We start from the raw sequence: 20,673 nt of genomic DNA, 5'->3' as shown, positions 1-20,673 counted from the left end.
ACTCTGTGTGTGTGTGTGTGTGTAACTCTGTGTGTGTGTAACTCTGTGTGTGTGTGTGTGTGTGTGTGTGTGTGTGTGTGTGTGTGTGTGTGTGTGTGTGTGTGTGTGTGTAACTCTGTGTGTGTGTAGGTTCTATGACACCCCGGTAGTGAAGTCGAGCAGTAGAGAGCTGTGTTACATCATCCTGGCTGGGATCTGTCTGGGTTATCTCTGCACCTTCAGCCTAATCGCCAAGCCCCACGCTGCACACTGTTACCTACAGAGACTGGGCATAGGACTGTCCCCTGCCATGAGCTACTCTGCCCTGGTCACCAAGGTACACACACACAAACATACATACAGACCAACACGCACACACATACACACACATACAGACCAAACACGCACACACACAAACATACATACAGACCAAACACGCACACACACAAAAACACATACAGACCAAACACGCACACACACAAACATACATACAGACCAAACACACACACACACAAACATACACCTGCAATGACTGTGTTACGGTTGTGTTGTTGTTGTTCCAGACTAACCGTATAGCTGGTATCCTGACTGTGTTGTTGTTGTTCCAGACTAACCGTATAGCTGGTATCCTGACTGTGTTGTTGTTGTTCCAGACTAACCGTATAGCTGGTATCCTGACTGTGTTGTTGTTGTTCCAGACTAACCGTATAGCTGGTATCCTGACTGTGTTGTTGTTGTTCCAGACTAACCGTATAGCTGGTATCCTGACTGTGTTGTTGTTGTTCCAGACTAACCGTATAGCTGGTATCCTGACTGTGTTGTTGTTGTTGTTGTTCCAGACTAACCGTATAGCTGGTATCCTGACTGTGTTGTTGTTGTTCCAGACTAACCGTATAGCTGGTATCCTGACTGTGTTGTTGTTGTTCCAGACTAACCGTATAGCTGGTATCCTGACTGTGTTGTTGTTGTTCCAGACTAACCGTATAGCTGGTATCCTGACTGTGTTGTTGTTGTTGTTCCAGACTAACCGTATAGCTGGTATCCTGACTGTGTTGTTGTTGTTGTTCCAGACTAACCGTATAGCTGGTATCCTGGCTGTGTTGTTGTTGTTGTTCCAGACTAACCGTATAGCTGGTATCCTGACTGTGTTGTTGTTGTTGTTCCAGACTAACCGTATAGCTGGTATCCTGACTGTGTTGTTGTTGTTCCAGACTAACCGTGTAGCTGGTATCCTGACTGTGTTGTTGTTGTTGTTCCAGACTAACCGTATAGCTGGTATCCTGACTGTGTTGTTGTTGTTCCAGACTAACCGTATAGCTGGTATCCTGACTGTGTTGTTGTTGTTCCAGACTAACTGTATAGCTGGTATCCTGACTGTGTTGTTGTTGTTCCAGACTAACCGTATAGCTGGTATCCTGACTGTGTTGTTGTTGTTCCAGACTAACCGTATAGCTGGTATACTGACTGTGTTGTTGTTGTTCCAGACTAACCATATAGCTGGTATCCTGACTGTGTTGTTGTTGTTCCAGACTAACCGTATAGCTGGTATCCTAACTGTGTTGTTGTTGTTCCAGACTAACCGTATAGCTGGTATCCTGACTGTGTTGTTGTTGTTCCAGACTAACTGTATAGCTGGTATCCTGACTGTGTTGTTGTTGTTCCAGACTAACCGTATAGCTGGTATCCTGACTGTGTTGTTGTTGTTCCAGACTAACCGTATAGCTGGTATCCTGAATGTGTTGTTGTTGTTCCAGACTAACCGTATAGCTGGTATCCTGACTGTGTTGTTGTTGATCCAGACTAACCGTATAGCTGGTATCCTGACTGTGTTGTTGTTGTTCCAGACTAACCGTATAGCTGGTATCCTGACTGTGTTGTTGTTGTTCCAGACTAACCGTATAGCTGGTATCCTGACTCTGTTGTTGTTGTTGTTCCAGACTAACTGTATAGCTGGTATCCTGACTGTATTGTTGTTGTTCCAGACTAACCGTATAGCTGGTATCCTGACAGTGTTGTTGTTGTTCCAGACTAACCGTATAGCTGGTATCCTGACTGTGTTGTTGTTGTTGTTCCAGACTAACCGTATAGCTGGTATCCTGACTGTGTTGTTGTTGTTGTTCCAGACTAACCGTATAGCTGGTATCCTAACTGTGTTGTTGTTGTTGTTCCAGACTAACCGTATAGCTGGTATCCTGACTGTGTTGTTGTTGTTCCAGACTAACCGTATAGCTGGTATCCTGACTGTGTTGTTGTTGTTCCAGACTAACCGTATAGCTGGTATCCTGACTGTGTTGTTGTTGTTGTTCCAGACTAACCGTATAGCTGGTATCCTGACTATGTTGTTGTTGTTCCAGACTAACCGTATAGCTGGTATCCTGGCTGTGTTGTTGTTGTTGTTCCAGACTAACCGTGTAGCTGGTATCCTGACTGTGTTGTTGTTGTTGTTCCAGACTAACCGTATAGCTGGTATCCTGGCTGTGTTGTTGTTGTTGTTCCAGACTAACCGTATAGCTGGTATCCTGACTGTGTTGTTGTTGTTGTTCCAGACTAACCGTATAGCTGGTATCCTGACTGTGTTGTTGTTGTTCCAGACTAACCGTGTAGCTGGTTTCCTGACTGTGTTGTTGTTGTTGTTCCAGACTAACCGTATAGCTGGTATCCTGACTGTGTTGTTGTTGTTCCAGACTAACCGTATAGCTGGTATCCTGACTGTGTTGTTGTTGTTCCAGACTAACTGTATAGCTGGTATCCTGACTGTGTTGTTGTTGTTCCAGACTAACCGTATAGCTGGTATCCTGACTGTGTTGTTGTTGTTCCAGACTAACTGTATAGCGGTATCCTGACTGTGTTGTTGTTGTTCCAGACTAACCGTATAGCTGGTATCCTGACTGTGTTGTTGTTGTTCCAGACTAACCGTATAGCTGGTATCCTGACTGTGTTGTTGTTGTTCCAGACTAACCATATAGCTGGTATCCTGACTGTGTTGTTGTTGTTCCAGACTAACCGTGTAGCTGGTATCCTGACTGTGTTGTTGTTGTTCCAGACTAACCGTATAGCTGGTATCCTGACTGTGTTGTTGTTGTTCCAAACTAACCGTATAGCTGGTATCCTGACTGTGTTGTTGTTGTTCCAGACTAACCGTATAGCTGGTATCCTGGCTGTGTTGTTGTTGTTCCAGACTAAACGTATAGCTGGTATCCTGACTGTGTTGTTGTTGTTCCAGACTAACCGTATAGCTGGTATCCTGACTGTGTTGTTGTTTTTCCAGACTAACCGTATAGCTGGTATCCTGACTGTGTTGTTGTTGTTCCAGACTAACCGTATAGCTGGTATCCTGACTGTGTTGTTGTTGTTCCAGACTAACCGTATAGCTGGTATCCTGACTGTGTTGTTGTTGTTCCAGACTAACCGTATAGCTGGTATCCTGGCTGTGTTGTTGTTGTTCCAGACTAACCGTATAGCTGGTATACTGACTGTGTTGTTGTTGTTCCAGACTAACCATATAGCTGGTATCCTGACTGTGTTGTTGTTGTTCCAGACTAACCGTATAGCTGGTATCCTAACTGTGTTGTTGTTGTTCCAGACTAACCGTATAGCTGGTATCCTGACTGTGTTGTTGTTGTTCCAGACTAACTGTATAGCTGGTATCCTGACTGTGTTGTTGTTGTTCCAGACTAACCGTATAGCTGGTATCCTGACTGTGTTGTTGTTGTTCCAGACTAACCGTATAGCTGGTATCCTGAATGTGTTGTTGTTGTTCCAGACTAACCGTATAGCTGGTATCCTGACTGTGTTGTTGTTGATCCAGACTAACCGTATAGCTGGTATCCTGACTGTGTTGTTGTTGTTCCAGACTAACCGTATAGCTGGTATCCTGACTGTGTTGTTGTTGTTCCAGACTAACCGTATAGCTGGTATCCTGACTCTGTTGTTGTTGTTGTTCCAGACTAACTGTATAGCTGGTATCCTGACTGTATTGTTGTTGTTCCAGACTAACCGTATAGCTGGTATCCTGACAGTGTTGTTGTTGTTCCAGACTAACCGTATAGCTGGTATCCTGACTGTGTTGTTGTTGTTGTTCCAGACTAACCGTATAGCTGGTATCCTGACTGTGTTGTTGTTGTTGTTCCAGACTAACCGTATAGCTGGTATCCTGACAGTGTTGTTGTTGTTCCAGACTAACCGTATAGCTGGTATCCTGACTGTGTTGTTGTTGTTGTTCCAGACTAACCGTATAGCTGGTATCCTGACTGTGTTGTTGTTGTTGTTCCAGACTAACCGTATAGCTGGTATCCTAACTGTGTTGTTGTTGTTGTTCCAGACTAACCGTATAGCTGGTATCCTGACTGTGTTGTTGTTGTTCCAGACTAACCGTATAGCTGGTATCCTGACTGTGTTGTTGTTGTTCCAGACTAACCGTATAGCTGGTATCCTGACTGTGTTGTTGTTGTTGTTCCAGACTAACCGTATAGCTGGTATCCTGACTATGTTGTTGTTGTTCCAGACTAACCGTATAGCTGGTATCCTGGCTGTGTTGTTGTTGTTGTTCCAGACTAACCGTGTAGCTGGTATCCTGACTGTGTTGTTGTTGTTGTTCCAGACTAACCGTATAGCTGGTATCCTGACTGTGTTGTTGTTGTTCCAGACTAACCGTGTAGCTGGTATCCTGACTGTGTTGTTGTTGTTGTTCCAGACTAACCGTATAGCTGGTATCCTGACTGTGTTGTTGTTGTTCCAGACTAACCGTATAGCTGGTATCCTGACTGTGTTGTTGTTGTTCCAGACTAACTGTATAGCTGGTATCCTGACTGTGTTGTTGTTGTTCCAGACTAACCATATAGCTGGTATCCTGACTGTGTTGTTGTTGTTCCAGACTAACTGTATAGCGGTATCCTGACTGTGTTGTTGTTGTTCCAGACTAACCGTATAGCTGGTATCCTGACTGTGTTGTTGTTGTTCCAGACTAACCGTATAGCTGGTATCCTGACTGTGTTGTTGTTGTTCCAGACTAACCGTGTAGCTGGTATCCTGACTGTGTTGTTGTTGTTCCAGACTAACCGTATAGCTGGTATCCTGACTGTGTTGTTGTTGTTCCAGACTAACCGTATAGCTGGTATCCTGACTGTGTTGTTGTTGTTCCAGACTAACCGTATAGCTGGTATCCTGACTGTGTTGTTGTTGTTCCAGACTAACCGTATAGCTGGTATCCTGACTGTGTTGTTGTTGTTCCAGACTAACCGTATAGCTGGTATCCTGGCTGTGTTGTTGTTGTTCCAGACTAACCATATAGCTGGTATCCTGACTGTGTTGTTGTTGTTCCAGACTAACTGTATAGCTGGTATCCTGACTGTGTTGTTGTTGTTCCAGACTAACCGTATAGCTGGTATCCTGACTGTGTTGTTGTTGTTCCAGACTAACCGTATAGCTGGTATACTGACTGTGTTGTTGTTGTTCCAGACTAACCATATAGCTGGTATCCTGACTGTGTTGTTGTTGTTCCAGACTAAACGTATAGCTGGTATCCTGACTGTGTTGTTGTTGTTCCAGACTAACCGTATAGCTGGTATCCTGACTGTGTTGTTGTTGTTCCAGACTAACCGTATAGCTGGTATCCTGACTGTGTTGTTGTTGTTCCAGACTAACCGTATAGCTGGTATCCTGACTGTGTTGTTGTTGTTCCAGACTAACCGTATAGCTGGTATCCTGACTGTGTTGTTGTTGTTCCAGACTAACCGTATAGCTGGTATCCTGGCTGTGTTGTTGTTGTTCCAGACTAACCGTATAGCTGGTATACTGACTGTGTTGTTGTTGTTCCAGACTAACCATATAGCTGGTATCCTGACTGTGTTGTTGTTGTTCCAGACTAACCGTATAGCTGGTATCCTAACTGTGTTGTTGTTGTTCCAGACTAACCGTATAGCTGGTATCCTGACTGTGTTGTTGTTGTTCCAGACTAACTGTATAGCTGGTATCCTGACTGTGTTGTTGTTGTTCCAGACTAACCGTATAGCTGGTATCCTGACTGTGTTGTTGTTGTTCCAGACTAACCGTATAGCTGGTATCCTGAATGTGTTGTTGTTGTTCCAGACTAACCGTATAGCTGGTATCCTGACTGTGTTGTTGTTGATCCAGACTAACCGTATAGCTGGTATCCTGACTGTGTTGTTGTTGTTCCAGACTAACCGTATAGCTGGTATCCTGACTGTGTTGTTGTTGTTCCAGACTAACCGTATAGCTGGTATCCTGACTCTGTTGTTGTTGTTGTTCCAGACTAACTGTATAGCTGGTATCCTGACTGTATTGTTGTTGTTCCAGACTAACCGTATAGCTGGTATCCTGACAGTGTTGTTGTTGTTCCAGACTAACCGTATAGCTGGTATCCTGACTGTGTTGTTGTTGTTGTTCCAGACTAACCGTATAGCTGGTATCCTGACTGTGTTGTTGTTGTTGTTCCAGACTAACCGTATAGCTGGTATCCTGACTGTGTTGTTGTTGTTCCAGACTAACCATATAGCTGGTATCCTGGCTGTGTTGTTGTTGTTGTTCCAGACTAACCGTATAGCTGGTATCCTGACTGTGTTGTTGTTGTTGTTCCAGACTAACCGTATAGCTGGTATCCTGACTGTGTTGTTGTTGTTGTTCCAGACTAACCGTATAGCTGGTATCCTGACTGTGTTGTTGTTGTTCCAGACTAACCATATAGCTGGTATCCTGGCTGTGTTGTTGTTGTTGTTCCAGACTAACAGTATAGCTGGTATCCTGACTGTGTTGTTGTTGTTGTTCTAGACTAACCGTATAGCTGGTATCCTGACTGTGTTGTTGTTGTTGTTCTAGACTAACCATATAGCTTGTATCCTGACTGTGTTGTTGTTGTTCCAGACTAACCGTATAGCTGGTATCCTGACTGTGTTGTTGTTGTTCTAGACTAACCGTATAGCTGGTATCCTGACTGTGTTGTTGTTGTTCCAGACTAACCATATAGCTGGTATCCTGACTGTGTTGTTGTTGTTCCAGACTAACCGTATAGCTGGTATCCTGACTGTGTTGTTGTTGTTCCAGACTAACCATGTAGCTGGTATCCTGACTGTGTTGTTGTTGTTCCAGACTAACCGTATAGCTGGTATCCTGACTTTGTTGTTGTTGTTGTTCCAGACTAACCGTATAGCTGGTATCCTGACTGTGTTGTTGTTGTTGTTCCAGACTAACCGTATAGCTGGTATCCTGACTGTGTTGTTGTTGTTCCAGACTAACCGTATAGCTGGTATCCTGACTGTGTTGTTGTTGTTCCAGACTAACAGTATAGCTGGTATCCTGACTGTGTTGTTGTTGTTGTTCCAGACTAACCGTATAGCTGGTATCCTGACTGTGTTGTTGTTGTTCGAGACTAACCGTATAGCTGGTATCCTGACTGTGTTGTTGTTGTTCGAGACTAACCGTATAGCTGGTATCCTGACTGTGTTGTTGTTGTTCGAGACTAACCGTATAGCTGGTATCCTGACTGTGTTGTTGTGGTTGTTCCAGACTAACCGTATAGCTGGTATCCTGACTGTGTTGTTGTTGTTCCAGACTAACCGTATAGCTGGTATCCTGACTGTGTTGTTGTTGTTCCAAACTAATCGTATAGCTGGTATCCTGACTGTGTTGTTGTTGTTCCAGACTAACCGTATAGCTGGTATCCTGACTGTGTTGTTGTGGTTGTTCCAGACTAACAGTATAGCTGGTATCCTGACTGTGTTGTTGTTGTTCTAGACTAACCGTATAGCTGGTATCCTGACTGTGTTGTTGATGTTATTCCAGACTAAACATATAGCTGGTATCCTGACTTTGTTGTTGTTGTTGTTCCAGACTAACCGTATAGCTGGTATCCTGACTGTGTTGTTGTTGTTGTTCCAGACTAACCGTATAGCTGGTATCCTGACTGTGTTGTTGTTGTTCCAGACTAACCGTATAGCTGGTATCCTGACTGTGTTGTTGTTGTTCCAGACTAACAGTATAGCTGGTATCCTGACTGTGTTGTTGTTGTTGTTCCAGACTAACCGTATAGCTGGTATCCTGACTGTGTTGTTGTTGTTCCAGACTAACCGTATAGCTGGTATCCTGACTGTGTTGTTGTTGTTCCAAACTAATCGTATAGCTGGTATCCTGACTGTGTTGTTGTTGTTCCAGACTAACCGTATAGCTGGTATCCTGACTGTGTTGTTGTGGTTGTTCCAGACTAACAGTATAGCTGGTATCCTGACTGTGTTGTTGTTGTTCCAGATTAACTGTATAGCTGGTATCCTGACTGTGTTGTTGTTGTTATTCCAGACTAACCGTATTAGCTGGTATCCTGACTGTGTTGTTGTTGTTCCAGACTAACCGTATAGCTGGTATCCTGACTGTGTTGTTGTTGTTCCAGACTAACCATGTAGCTGGTATCCTGGCTGTGTTGTTGTTGTTGTTCCAGACTAACCGTATAGCTGGTATTTTGACTGTGTTGTTGTTGTTGTTCTAGACTAACCGTATAGCTGGTATCCTGACTGTGTTGTTGTTGTTGTTCTAGACTAACCATATAGCTGGTATCCTGACTGTGTTGTTGTTGTTCCAGACTAACCGTGTAGCTGGTATCCTGACTGTGTTGTTGTTGTTCCAGACTAACCGTATAGCTGGTATCCTGACTGTGTTGTTGTTGTTCCAGACTAACCGTAAAGCTGGTATCCTGACTGTGTTGTTGTTGTTATTCCAGACTAACCGTATTAGCTGGTATCCTGACTGTGTTGTTGTTGTTCCAGACTAACCGTATAGCTGGTATCCTGACTGTGTTGTTGTTGTTCCAGACTAACCATATAGCTGGTATCCTGCCTGTGTTGTTGTTGTTCCAGACTAACAGTATAGCTGGTATCCTGACTGTGTTGTTGTTGTTGTTCCAGACTAACCGTATAGCTGGTATCCTGAATGTGTTGTTGTTGTTCCAGACTAAACGTATAGCTGGTATCCTGACTGTGTTGTTGTTGTTCCAAACTAATCGTATAGCTGGTATCCTGACTGTGTTGTTGTTGTTCCAGACTAACCGTATAGCTGGTATCCTGACTGTGTTGTTGTGGTTGTTCCAGACTAACAGTATAGCTGGTATCCTGACTGTGTTGTTGTTGTTCCAGACTAACTGTATAGCTGGTATCCGACTGTGTTGTTGTTGTTATTCCAGACTAACCGTATTAGCTGGTATCCTGACTTTGTTGTTGTTGTGCAAGACTAACCGTATAGCTGGTATCCTGACTGTGTTGTTGTTGTTCCAGACTAACCATGTAGCTGGTATCCTGGCTGTGTTGTTGTTGTTCCAGACTAACCATGTAGCTGGTATCCTGGCTGTGTTGTTGTTGTTGTTCCAGACTAACCGTATAGCTGGTATTTTGACTGTGTTGTTGTTGTTGTTCTAGACTAACCGTATAGCTGGTATCCTGACTGTGTTGTTGTTGTTGTTCTAGACTAACCATATAGCTGGTATCCTGACTGTGTTGTTGTTGTTCCAGACTAACCGTGTAGCTGGTATCCTGACTGTGTTGTTGTTGTTCCAGACTAACCGTATAGCTGGTATCCTGACTGTGTTGTTGTTGTTCCAGACTAACCGTAAAGCTGGTATCCTGACTGTGTTGTTGTTGTTATTCCAGACTAACCGTATTAGCTGGTATCCTGACTGTGTTGTTGTTGTTCCAGACTAACCGTATAGCTGGTATCCTGACTGTGTTGTTGTTGTTCCAGACTAACCATATAGCTGGTATCCTGCCTGTGTTGTTGTTGTTCCAGACTAACAGTATAGCTGGTATCCTGACTGTGTTGTTGTTGTTGTTCCAGACTAACCGTATAGCTGGTATCCTGAATGTGTTGTTGTTGTTCCAGACTAAACGTATAGCTGGTATCCTGACTGTGTTGTTGTTGTTCCAAACTAATCGTATAGCTGGTATCCTGACTGTGTTGTTGTTGTTCCAGACTAACCGTATAGCTGGTATCCTGACTGTGTTGTTGTGGTTGTTCCAGACTAACAGTATAGCTGGTATCCTGACTGTGTTGTTGTTGTTCCAGACTAACTGTATAGCTGGTATCCGACTGTGTTGTTGTTGTTATTCCAGACTAACCGTATTAGCTGGTATCCTGACTTTGTTGTTGTTGTGCAAGACTAACCGTATAGCTGGTATCCTGACTGTGTTGTTGTTGTTCCAGACTAACCATGTAGCTGGTATCCTGGCTGTGTTGTTGTTGTTGTTCCAGACTAACCGTATAGCTGGTATCCTGACTGTGTTGTTGTTGTTCCAGACTAACCGTATAGCTGGTATCCTGACTCTGTTGTTGTTGTTGTTCCAGACTAACTGTATAGCTGGTATCCTGACTGTATTGTTGTTGTTCCAGACTAACCGTATAGCTGGTATCCTGACAGTGTTGTTGTTGTTCCAGACTAACCGTATAGCTGGTATCCTGACTGTGTTGTTGTTGTTGTTCCAGACTAACCGTATAGCTGGTATCCTAACTGTGTTGTTGTTGTTGTTGTTCCAGACTAACCGTATAGCTGGTATCCTAACTGTGTTGTTGTTGTTGTTGTTCCAGACTAACCGTATAGCTGGTATCCTGACTGTGTTGTTGTTGTTCCAGACTAACCGTATAGCTGGTATCCTGACTGTGTTGTTGTTGTTCCAGACTAACCGTATAGCTGGTATCCTGACTGTGTTGTTGTTGTTCCAGACTAACCGTATAGCTGGTATCCTGACTCTGTTGTTGTTGTTGTTCCAGACTAACCGTATAGCTGGTATCCTGACTGTGTTGTTGTTGTTCCAGACTAACCGTATAGCTGGTATCCTGACTGTGTTGTTGTTGTTGTTCCAGACTAACCGTATAGCTGGTATCCTGACAATGTTGTTGTTGTTGTTCCAGACTAACCGTATAGCTGTTATCCTGACTCTGTTGTTGTTGTTGTTCCAGACTAACCGTATAGCTGGTATCCTGACTGTGTTGTTGTTGTTCCAGACTAACCGTATAGCTGGTATCCTGACTGTGTTGATGTTGTTCCAGACTAACCGTATAGCTGGTATCCTGACTGTGTTGTTGTTGTTCCAGACTAACCGTATAGCTGGTATCCTGACTGTGTTGTTGTTGTTCCAGACTAACCGTATAGCTGGTATCCTGACTGTGTTGTTGTTGTTCCAGACTAACCGTATAGCTGGTATCCTGACTGTGTTGTTGTTGTTGTTCCAGACTAACTGTATAGCTGGTATCCTGCCTGTGTTGTTGTTGTTCCAGACTAACCGTATAGCTGGTATCCTGACTCTGTTGTTGTTGTTGTTCCAGACTAACCGTATAGCTGGTATCCTGACTGTGTTGTTGTTGTTCCAGACTAACCGTATAGCTGGTATCCTGACTGTGTTGTTGTTGTTCCAGACTAACCGTATAGCTGGTATCCTGACTGTGTTGTTGTTGTTCCAGACTAACCATATAGCTGGTATCCTGACTGTGTTGTTGTTGTTCCAGACTAACCGTATAGCTGGTATCCTGACTGTGTTGTTGTTGTTCCAGACTAACCGTATAGCTGGTATCCTGACTGTGTTGTTGTTGTTCCAGACTAACCGTATAGCTGGTATCCTGACTGTGTTGTTGTTGTTCCAGACTAACCGTATAGCTGGTATCCTGACTGTGTTGTTGTTGTTCCAGACTAACCGTATAGCTGGTATCCTGACTGTGTTGTTGTTGTTCCAGACTAACCGTATAGCTGGTATCCTGACTGTGTTGTTGTTGTTGTTCCAGACTAACCGTATAGCTGGTATCCTGACTATGTTGTTGTTGTTCCAGACTAACCGTATAGATGGTATCCTGGCTGTGTTGTTGTTGTTGTTCCAGACTAACCGTGTAGCTGGTATCCTAACTATGTTGTTGTTGTTCCAGACTAACCGTATAGCTGGTATCCTGGCTGTGTTGTTGTTGTTGTTCCAGACTAACCGTGTAGCTGGTATCCTGACTGTGTTGTTGTTGTTGTTCCAGACTAACCGTATAGCTGGTATCCTGACTGTGTTGTTGTTGTTGTTCCAGACTAACCGTATAGCTGGTATCCTGACTGTGTTGTTGTTGTTCCAGACTAACCGTATAGCTGGTATCCTGACTGTGTTGTTGTTGTTCCAGACTAACCGTATAGCTGGTATCCTGACTGTGTTGTTGTTGTTCCAGACTAACCGTATAGCTGGTATCCTGACTGTGTTGTTGTTGTTCCAGACTAACCGTATAGCTGGTATCCTGACTGTGTTGTTGTTGTTCCAGACTAACCGTATAGCTGGTATCCTGACTGTGTTGTTGTTGTTCCAGACTAACCGTATAGCTGGTATCCTGACTGTGTTGTTGTTGTTCCAGACTAACCGTATAGCTGGTATCCTGACTGTGTTGTTGTTGTTCCAGACTAACCATATAGCTGGTATCCTGGCTGTGTTGTTGTTGTTGTTCCAGACTAACAGTATAGCTGGTATCCTGACTGTGTTGTTGTTGTTGTTCTAGACTAACCGTATAGCTGGTATCCTGACTGTGTTGTTGTTGTTGTTCTAGACTAACCATATAGCTTGTATCCTGACTGTGTTGTTGTTGTTCCAGACTAACCGTATAGCTGGTATCCTGACTGTGTTGTTGTTGTTCTAGACTAACCGTATAGCTGGTATCCTGACTGTGTTGTTGTTGTTCCAGACTAACCATATAGCTGGTATCCTGACTGTGTTGTTGTTGTTCCAGACTAACCGTATAGCTGGTATCCTGACTGTGTTGTTGTTGTTCCAGACTAACCATGTAGCTGGTATCCTGACTGTGTTGTTGTTGTTCCAGACTAACCGTATAGCTGGTATCCTGACTTTGTTGTTGTTGTTGTTCCAGACTAACCGTATAGCTGGTATCCTGACTGTGTTGTTGTTGTTGTTCCAGACTAACCGTATAGCTGGTATCCTGACTGTGTTGTTGTTGTTCCAGACTAACCGTATAGCTGGTATCCTGACTGTGTTGTTGTTGTTCCAGACTAACAGTATAGCTGGTATCCTGACTGTGTTGTTGTTGTTGTTCCAGACTAACCGTATAGCTGGTATCCTGACTGTGTTGTTGTTGTTGTTCGAGACTAACCGTATAGCTGGTATCCTGACTGTGTTGTTGTTGTTCGAGACTAACCGTATAGCTGGTATCCTGACTGTGTTGTTGTTGTTCGAGACTAACCGTATAGCTGGTATCCTGACTGTGTTGTTGTGGTTGTTCCAGACTAACCGTATAGCTGGTATCCTGACTGTGTTGTTGTTGTTGTTCTAGACTAACCATATAGCTGGTATCCTGACTGTGTTGTTGTTGTTCCAGACTAACCGTGTAGCTGGTATCCTGACTGTGTTGATGTTGTTCCAGACTAACCGTATAGCTGGTATCCTGACTGTGTTGTTGTTTTTCCAGATTAACTGTAAAGCTGGTATCCTGACTGTGTTGTTGTTGTTATTCCAGACTAACCGTATTAGCTGGTATCCTGACTGTGTTGTTGTTGTTCCAGACTAACCGTATAGCTTGTATCCTGACTGTGTTGTTGTTGTTCCAGACTAACCATATAGCTGGTATCCTGACTGTGTTGTTGTTGTTCCAGACTAACAGTATAGCTGGTATCCTGACTGTGTTGTTGTTGTTGTTCCAGACTAACCGTATAGCTGGTATCCTGACTGTGTTGTTGTTGTTCCAGACTAACCGTATAGCTGGTATCCTGACTGTGTTGTTGTTGTTCCAAACTAATCGTATAGCTGGTATCCTGACTGTGTTGTTGTTGTTCCAGACTAACCGTATAGCTGGTATCCTGACTGTGTTGTTGTGGTTGTTCCAGACTAACAGTATAGCTGGTATCCTGACTGTGTTGTTGTTGTTCTAGACTAACCGTATAGCTGGTATCCTGACTGTGTTGTTGATGTTATTCCAGACTAAACATATAGCTGGTATCCTGACTTTGTTGTTGTTGTTGTTCCAGACTAACCGTATAGCTGGTATCCTGACTGTGTTGTTGTTGTTGTTCCAGACTAACCGTATAGCTGGTATCCTGACTGTGTTGTTGTTGTTCCAGACTAACCGTATAGCTGGTATCCTGACTGTGTTGTTGTTGTTCCAGACTAACAGTATAGCTGGTATCCTGACTGTGTTGTTGTTGTTGTTCCAGACTAACCGTATAGCTGGTATCCTGACTGTGTTGTTGTTGTTCCAGACTAACCGTATAGCTGGTATCCTGACTGTGTTGTTGTTGTTCCAAACTAATCGTTTAGCTGGTATCCTGACTGTGTTGTTGTTGTTCCAGACTAACCGTATAGCTGGTATCCTGACTGTGTTGTTGTGGTTGTTCCAGACTAACAGTATAGCTGGTATCCTGACTGTGTTGTTGTTGTTCCAGATTAACTGTATAGCTGGTATCCTGACTGTGTTGTTGTTGTTATTCCAGACTAACCGTATTAGCTGGTATCCTGACTGTGTTGTTGTTGTTCCAGACTAACCGTATAGCTGGTATCCTGACTGTGTTGTTGTTGTTCCAGACTAACCATGTAGCTGGTATCCTGGCTGTGTTGTTGTTGTTGTTCCAGACTAACCGTATAGCTGGTATTTTGACTGTGTTGTTGTTGTTGTTCTAGACTAACCGTATAGCTGGTATCCTGACTGTGTTGTTGTTGTTCCAGACTAACCGTAAAGCTGGTATCCTGACTGTGTTGTTGTTGTTATTCCAGACTAACCGTATTAGCTGGTATCCTGACTGTGTTGTTGTTGTTCCAGACTAACCGTATAGCTGGTATCCTGACTGTGTTGTTGTTGTTCCAGACTAACCATATAGCTGGTATCCTGCCTGTGTTGTTGTTGTTCCAGACTAACAGTATAGCTGGTATCCTGACTGTGTTGTTGTTGTTGTTCCAGACTAACCGTATAGCTGGTATCCTGAATGTGTTGTTGTTGTTCCAGACTAAACGTATAGCTGGTATCCTGACTGTGTTGTTGTTGTTCCAAACTAATCGTATAGCTGGTATCCTGACTGTGTTGTTGTTGTTCCAGACTAACCGTATAGCTGGTATCCTGACTGTGTTGTTGTGGTTGTTCCAGACTAACAGTATAGCTGGTATCCTGACTGTGTTGTTGTTGTTCCAGACTAACTGTATAGCTGGTATCCGACTGTGTTGTTGTTGTTATTCCAGACTAACCGTATTAGCTGGTATCCTGACTTTGTTGTTGTTGTGCAAGACTAACCGTATAGCTGGTATCCTGACTGTGTTGTTGTTGTTCCAGACTAACCATGTAGCTGGTATCCTGGCTGTGTTGTTGTTGTTGTTCCAGACTAACCGTATAGCTGGTATCCTGACTGGGTTGTTGTTGTTGTTCTAGACTAACCGTATAGCTGGTATCCTGACTGTGTTGTTGTTGTTGTTCTAGACTAACCATATAGCTGGTATCCTGACTGTGTTGTTGTTGTTCCAGACTAACCGTGTAGCTGGTATCCTGACTGTGTTGTTGTTGTTCCAGACTAACCGTATAGCTGGTATCCTGACTGTTTTGTTGTTGTTCCAGACTAACCGTATAGCTGGTATCCTGACTGTGTTGTTGTTGTTGTTCCAGACTAACCGTATAGCTGGTATCCTGACTGTGTTGTTGTTGTTGTTCCAGATTAACCGTGTAGCTGGTATCCTGACTGTGTTGTTGTTGTTCTAGACTAACCGTATAGCTGGTATCCTGACTGTGTTGTTGTTGTTATTCCAGACTAACCGTATAGCTTGTATCCTGACTGTGTTGTTGTTGTTGTTCCAGACCAACCGTATAGCTGGTATCCTGACTGTGTTGTTGTTGTTCCAACCTAACTGTATAGCTGGTGTCCTGACTGTGTTGTTGTTGTTCCAGACTAACCGTAAAGCTGGTATCCTGACTGTGTTGTTGTTGTTATTCCAGACTAACCGTATTAGCTGGTATCCTGACTGTGTTGTTGTTGTTGTTCTAGACTAACCATATAGCTGGTATCCTGACTGTGTTGTTGTTGTTCCAGACTAACCGTATAGCTGGTATCCTGACTGTGTTGTTGTTGTTCTAGACTAACCGTATATCTGGTATCCTGACTGTGTTGTTGTTGTTCCAGACTAACCATATAGCTGGTATCCTGACTGTGTTGTTGTTGTTCCAGACTAACCGTATAGCTGGTATCCTGACTGTGTTGTTGTTGTTCTAGACTAACCGTATAGCTGGTATCCTGACGTTGTTGTTGTTGTTCCAGACTAACCATATAGCTGGTATCCTGACTGTGTTGTTGTTGTTCCAGACTAACCGTATAGCTGGTATCCTGACTGTGTTGTTGTTGTTCCAGACTAACCATGTAGCTGGTATCCTGACTGTGTTGTTGTTGTTCCAGACTAACCGTATAGCTGGTATCCTGACTGTGTTGTTGTTGTTCCAGACTAACCGTATAGCTGGTATCCTGACTGTGTTGTTGTTGTTGTTCCAGACTAACCGTATAGCTGGTATCCTGACTGTGTTGTTGTTGTTCTAGACTAACCGTATAGCTGGTATCCTGACTGTGTTGTTGTTGTTATTCCAGACTAACCATATAGCTGGTATCCTGACTTTGTTGTTGTTGTTGTTCCAGACTAACCGTATACCTGGTATCCTGACTGTGTTGTTGTTGTTGTTCCAGACTAACCGTATAGCTGGTATCCTGACTGTGTTGTTGTTGTTCCAGACTAACCGTGTAGCTGGTATCCTGACTGTGTTGTTGTTGTTCTAGACTAACCGTATAGCTGGTATCCTGACTGTGTTGTTGTTGTTATTCCAGACTAAACATATAGCTGGTATCCTGACTTTGTTGTTGTTGTTATTCCAGACTAACCGTATAGCTGGTATCCTGACTGTGTTGTTGTTGTTGTTCTAGACTAACCATATAGCTGGTATCCTGACTGTGTTGTTGTTGTTCCAGACTAACCGTATAGCTGGTATCCTGACTGTGTTGTTGTTGTTCTAGACTAACCGTATATCTGGTATCCTGACTGTGTTGTTGTTGTTCCAGACTAACCATATAGCTGGTATCCTGACTGTGTTGTTGTTGTTCCAGACTAACCGTATAGCTGGTATCCTGACTGTGTTGTTGTTGTTCTAGACTAACCGTATAGCTGGTATCCTGACTGTGTTGTTGTTGTTCCAGACTAACCATATAGCTGGTATCCTGACTGTGTTGTTGTTGTTCCAGACTAACCGTATAGCTGGTATCCTGACTGTGTTGTTGTTGTTCCAGACTAACCATGTAGCTGGTATCCTGACTGTGTTGTTGTTGTTCCAGACTAACCGTATAGCTGGTATCCTGACTGTGTTGTTGTTGTTCCAGACTAACCGTATAGCTGGTATCCTGACTGTGTTGTTGTTGTTGTTCCAGACTAACCGTATAGCTGGTATCCTGACTGTGTTGTTGTTGTTCTAGACTAACCGTATAGCTGGTATCCTGACTGTGTTGTTGTTGTTATTCCAGACTAACCATATAGCTGGTATCCTGACTTTGTTGTTGTTGTTGTTCCAGACTAACCGTATACCTGGTATCCTGACTGTGTTGTTGTTGTTGTTCCAGACTAACCGTATAGCTGGTATCCTGACTGTGTTGTTGTTGTTCCAGACTAACCGTGTAGCTGGTATCCTGACTGTGTTGTTGTTGTTCTAGACTAACCGTATAGCTGGTATCCTGACTGTGTTGTTGTTGTTATTCCAGACTAAACATATAGCTGGTATCCTGACTTTGTTGTTGTTGTTGTTCCAGACTAACCGTATAGCTGGTATCCTGACTGTGTCGTTGTTGTTGTTGTTCCAGACTAACCGTATAGCTGGTATCCTGACTGTGTTGTTGTTGTTGTTCTAGACTAACCATATAGCTGGTATCCTGACTGTGTTGTTGTTGTTCCAGACTAACCGTGTAGCTGGTATCCTGACTGTGTTGTTGTTGTTCCAGACTAACCGTATAGCTGGTATCCTGACTGTTTTGTTGTTGTTCCAGACTAACCGTATAGCTGGTATCCTGACTGTGTTGTTGTTGTTGTTCCAGACTAATTGTATAGCTGGTATCCTGACTGTGTTGTTGTTGTTGTTCCAGATTAACCGTGTAGCTGGTATCCTGACTGTGTTGTTGTTGTTCTAGACTAACCGTATAGCTGGTATCCTGACTGTGTTGTTGTTGTTATTCCAGACTAACCGTATAGCTGGTATCCTGACTGTGTTGTTGTTGTTGTTCCAGACTAACCGTATAGCTGGTATCCTGACTGTGTTGTTGTTGTTCCAAACTAACTGTATAGCTGGTGTCCTGACTGTGTTGTTGTTGTTCCAGACTAACCGTAAAGCTGGTATCCTGACTGTGTTGTTGTTGTTATTCCAGACTAACCGTATTAGCTGGTATCCTGACTGTGTTGTTGTTGTTGTTGTAGACTAACCATATAGCTGGTATCCTGACTGTGTTGTTGTTGTTCCAGACTAACCATATAGCTGGTATCCTGACTGTGTTGTTGTTGTTCTAGACTAACCGTATATCTGGTATCCTGACTGTGTTGTTGTTGTTCCAGACTAACCATATAGCTGGTATCCTGACTGTGTTGTTGTTGTTCCAGACTAACCATATAGCTGGTATCCTGACTGTGTTGTTGTTGTTCTAGACTAACCGTATAGCTGGTATCCTGACTGTGTTGTTGTTGTTCCAGACTAACCATATAGCTGGTATCCTGACTGTGTTGTTGTTGTTCCAGACTAACCGTATAGCTGGTATCCTGACTTTGTTGTTGTTGTTCCAGACTAACCATGTAGCTGGTATCCTGACTGTGTTGTTGTTGTTCCAGACTAACCGTATAGCTGGTATCCTGACTGTGTTGTTGTTGTTCCAGACTAACCGTATAGCTGGTATCCTGACTGTGTTGTTGTTGTTGTTGTTCCAGACTAACCGTATAGCTGGTATCCTGACTGTGTTGTTGTTGTTCTAGACTAACCGTATAGCTGGTATCCTGACTGTGTTGTTGTTGTTATTCCAGACTAACCATATAGCTGGTATCCTGACTTTGTTGTTGTTGTTGTTCCAGACTAACCGTATACCTGGTATCCTGACTGTGTTGTTGTTGTTGTTCCAGACTAACCGTATAGCTGGTATCCTGACTGTGTTGTTGTTGTTCCAGACTAACCGTGTAGCTGGTATCCTGACTGTGTTGTTGTTGTTCTAGACTAACCGTATAGCTGGTATCCTGACTGTGTTGTTGTTGTTATTCCAGACTAAACATATAGCTGGTATCCTGACTTTGTTGTTGTTGTTGTTCCAGACTAACCGTATATCTGGTATCCTGACTGTGTTGTTGTTGTTGTTGTTCCAGACTAACCGTATAGCTGGTATCCTGACTGTGTTGTTGTTGTTCCAGACTAACCGTATAGCTGGTATCCTGACTGTGTTGTTGTTGTTCCAGACTAACAGTATAGCTGGTATCCTGACTGTGTTGTTGTTGTTGTTCCAGACTAACCGTATAGCTGGTATCCTGACTGTGTTGTTGTTGTTCCAGACTAACCGTATAGCTGGTATCCTGACTGTGTTGTTGTGGTTGTTCCAAACTAATCGTATAGCTGGTATCCTGACTGTGTTGTTGTTGTTCCAGACTAACCGTATAGCTGGTATCCTGACTGTGTTGTTGTGGTTGTTCCAGACTAACAGTATAGCTGGTATCCTGACTGTGTTGTTGTTGTTCCAGATTAACTGTATAGCTGGTATCCTGACTGTGTTGTTGTTGCTATTCCAGACTAACCGTATTAGCTGGTATCCTGACTGTGTTGTTGTTGTTCCAGACTAACCGTATAGCTGGTATCCTGACTGTGTTGTTGTTGTTCCAGACTAACCATGTAGCTGGTATCCTGGCTGTGTTGTTGTTGTTGTTCCAGACTAACCGCATAGCTGGTATCCTGACTGTGTTGTTGTTGTTGTTCTAGACTAACCGTATAGCTGGTATCCTGACTGTGTTGTTGTTGTTGTTCCAGAATAACCGTGTAGCTGGTATCCTGACTGTGTTGTTGTTGTTCTAGACTAACCGTATAGCTGGTATCCTGACTGTGTTGTTGTTGTTATTCCAGACTAACGTATAGCTGGTATCCTGACTGTGTTGTTGTTGTTCCAGACTAACCCTATAGCTGGTATCCTGACTGTGTTGATGTTGTTCCAGACTAACCGTATAGCTGGTATCCTGACTGTGTTGTTGTTGTTATTCCAGACTAACCGTATTAGCTGGTATCCTGACTGTGTTGTTGTTGTTCCAGACTAACCGTATAGCTGGTATCCTGACTGTGTTGTTGTTGTTCCAGACTAACCGTATAGCTGGTATCCTGGCTGTGTTGTTGTTGTTCCAGACTAACCATATAGCTGGTATCCTGACTGTGTTGTTGTTGTTCCAGACTAACCGTATAGCTGGTATCCTGACTGTGTTGTTGTTGTTGTTCCAGACTAACCGTATAGCTGGTATCCTGACTGTGTTGTTGTTGTTCCAGACTAACCGTATAGCTGGTATCCTGACTGTGTTGTTGTTGTTGTTCCAGACTAACCGTATAGCTGGTATCCTGACTGTGTTGTTGTTGTTCCAAACTAACCGTATAGCTGGTATCCTGACTGTGTTGTTGTTGTTGTTCCAGACTAACCGTATAGCTGGTATCCTGACTGTGTTGTTGTTG

General features: G+C 43.4%; 1 protein-coding gene across 1 annotated transcript in view; it reads left to right on the top strand.

Annotated features, from left to right (window-relative positions):
• The window catches only part of LOC311099908 (metabotropic glutamate receptor 5-like), a gene marked incomplete at both ends in the record, with an annotated part of 87,463 nt that overhangs the window by 53,324 nt on the left and 13,466 nt on the right, over window positions 1-20,673 (top strand). Inside the window, one exon of the mRNA XM_084140626.1 lies at window positions 130-316. Within this exon, the coding sequence (XP_083996752.1) occupies window positions 130-316 (187 nt within the window). The remainder of the gene's footprint in view (window positions 1-129; window positions 317-20,673) is intronic.

The sequence above is a fragment of the Coregonus lavaretus genome (assembly GCF_964263955.1).
Source record: "Coregonus lavaretus genome assembly, chromosome: 24".
NCBI lineage: Eukaryota > Metazoa > Chordata > Actinopteri > Salmoniformes > Salmonidae > Coregonus > Coregonus lavaretus.
Note: the sequence above shows the minus strand (reverse complement) of the source record. Positions and strands in the feature narration are given on the sequence as shown.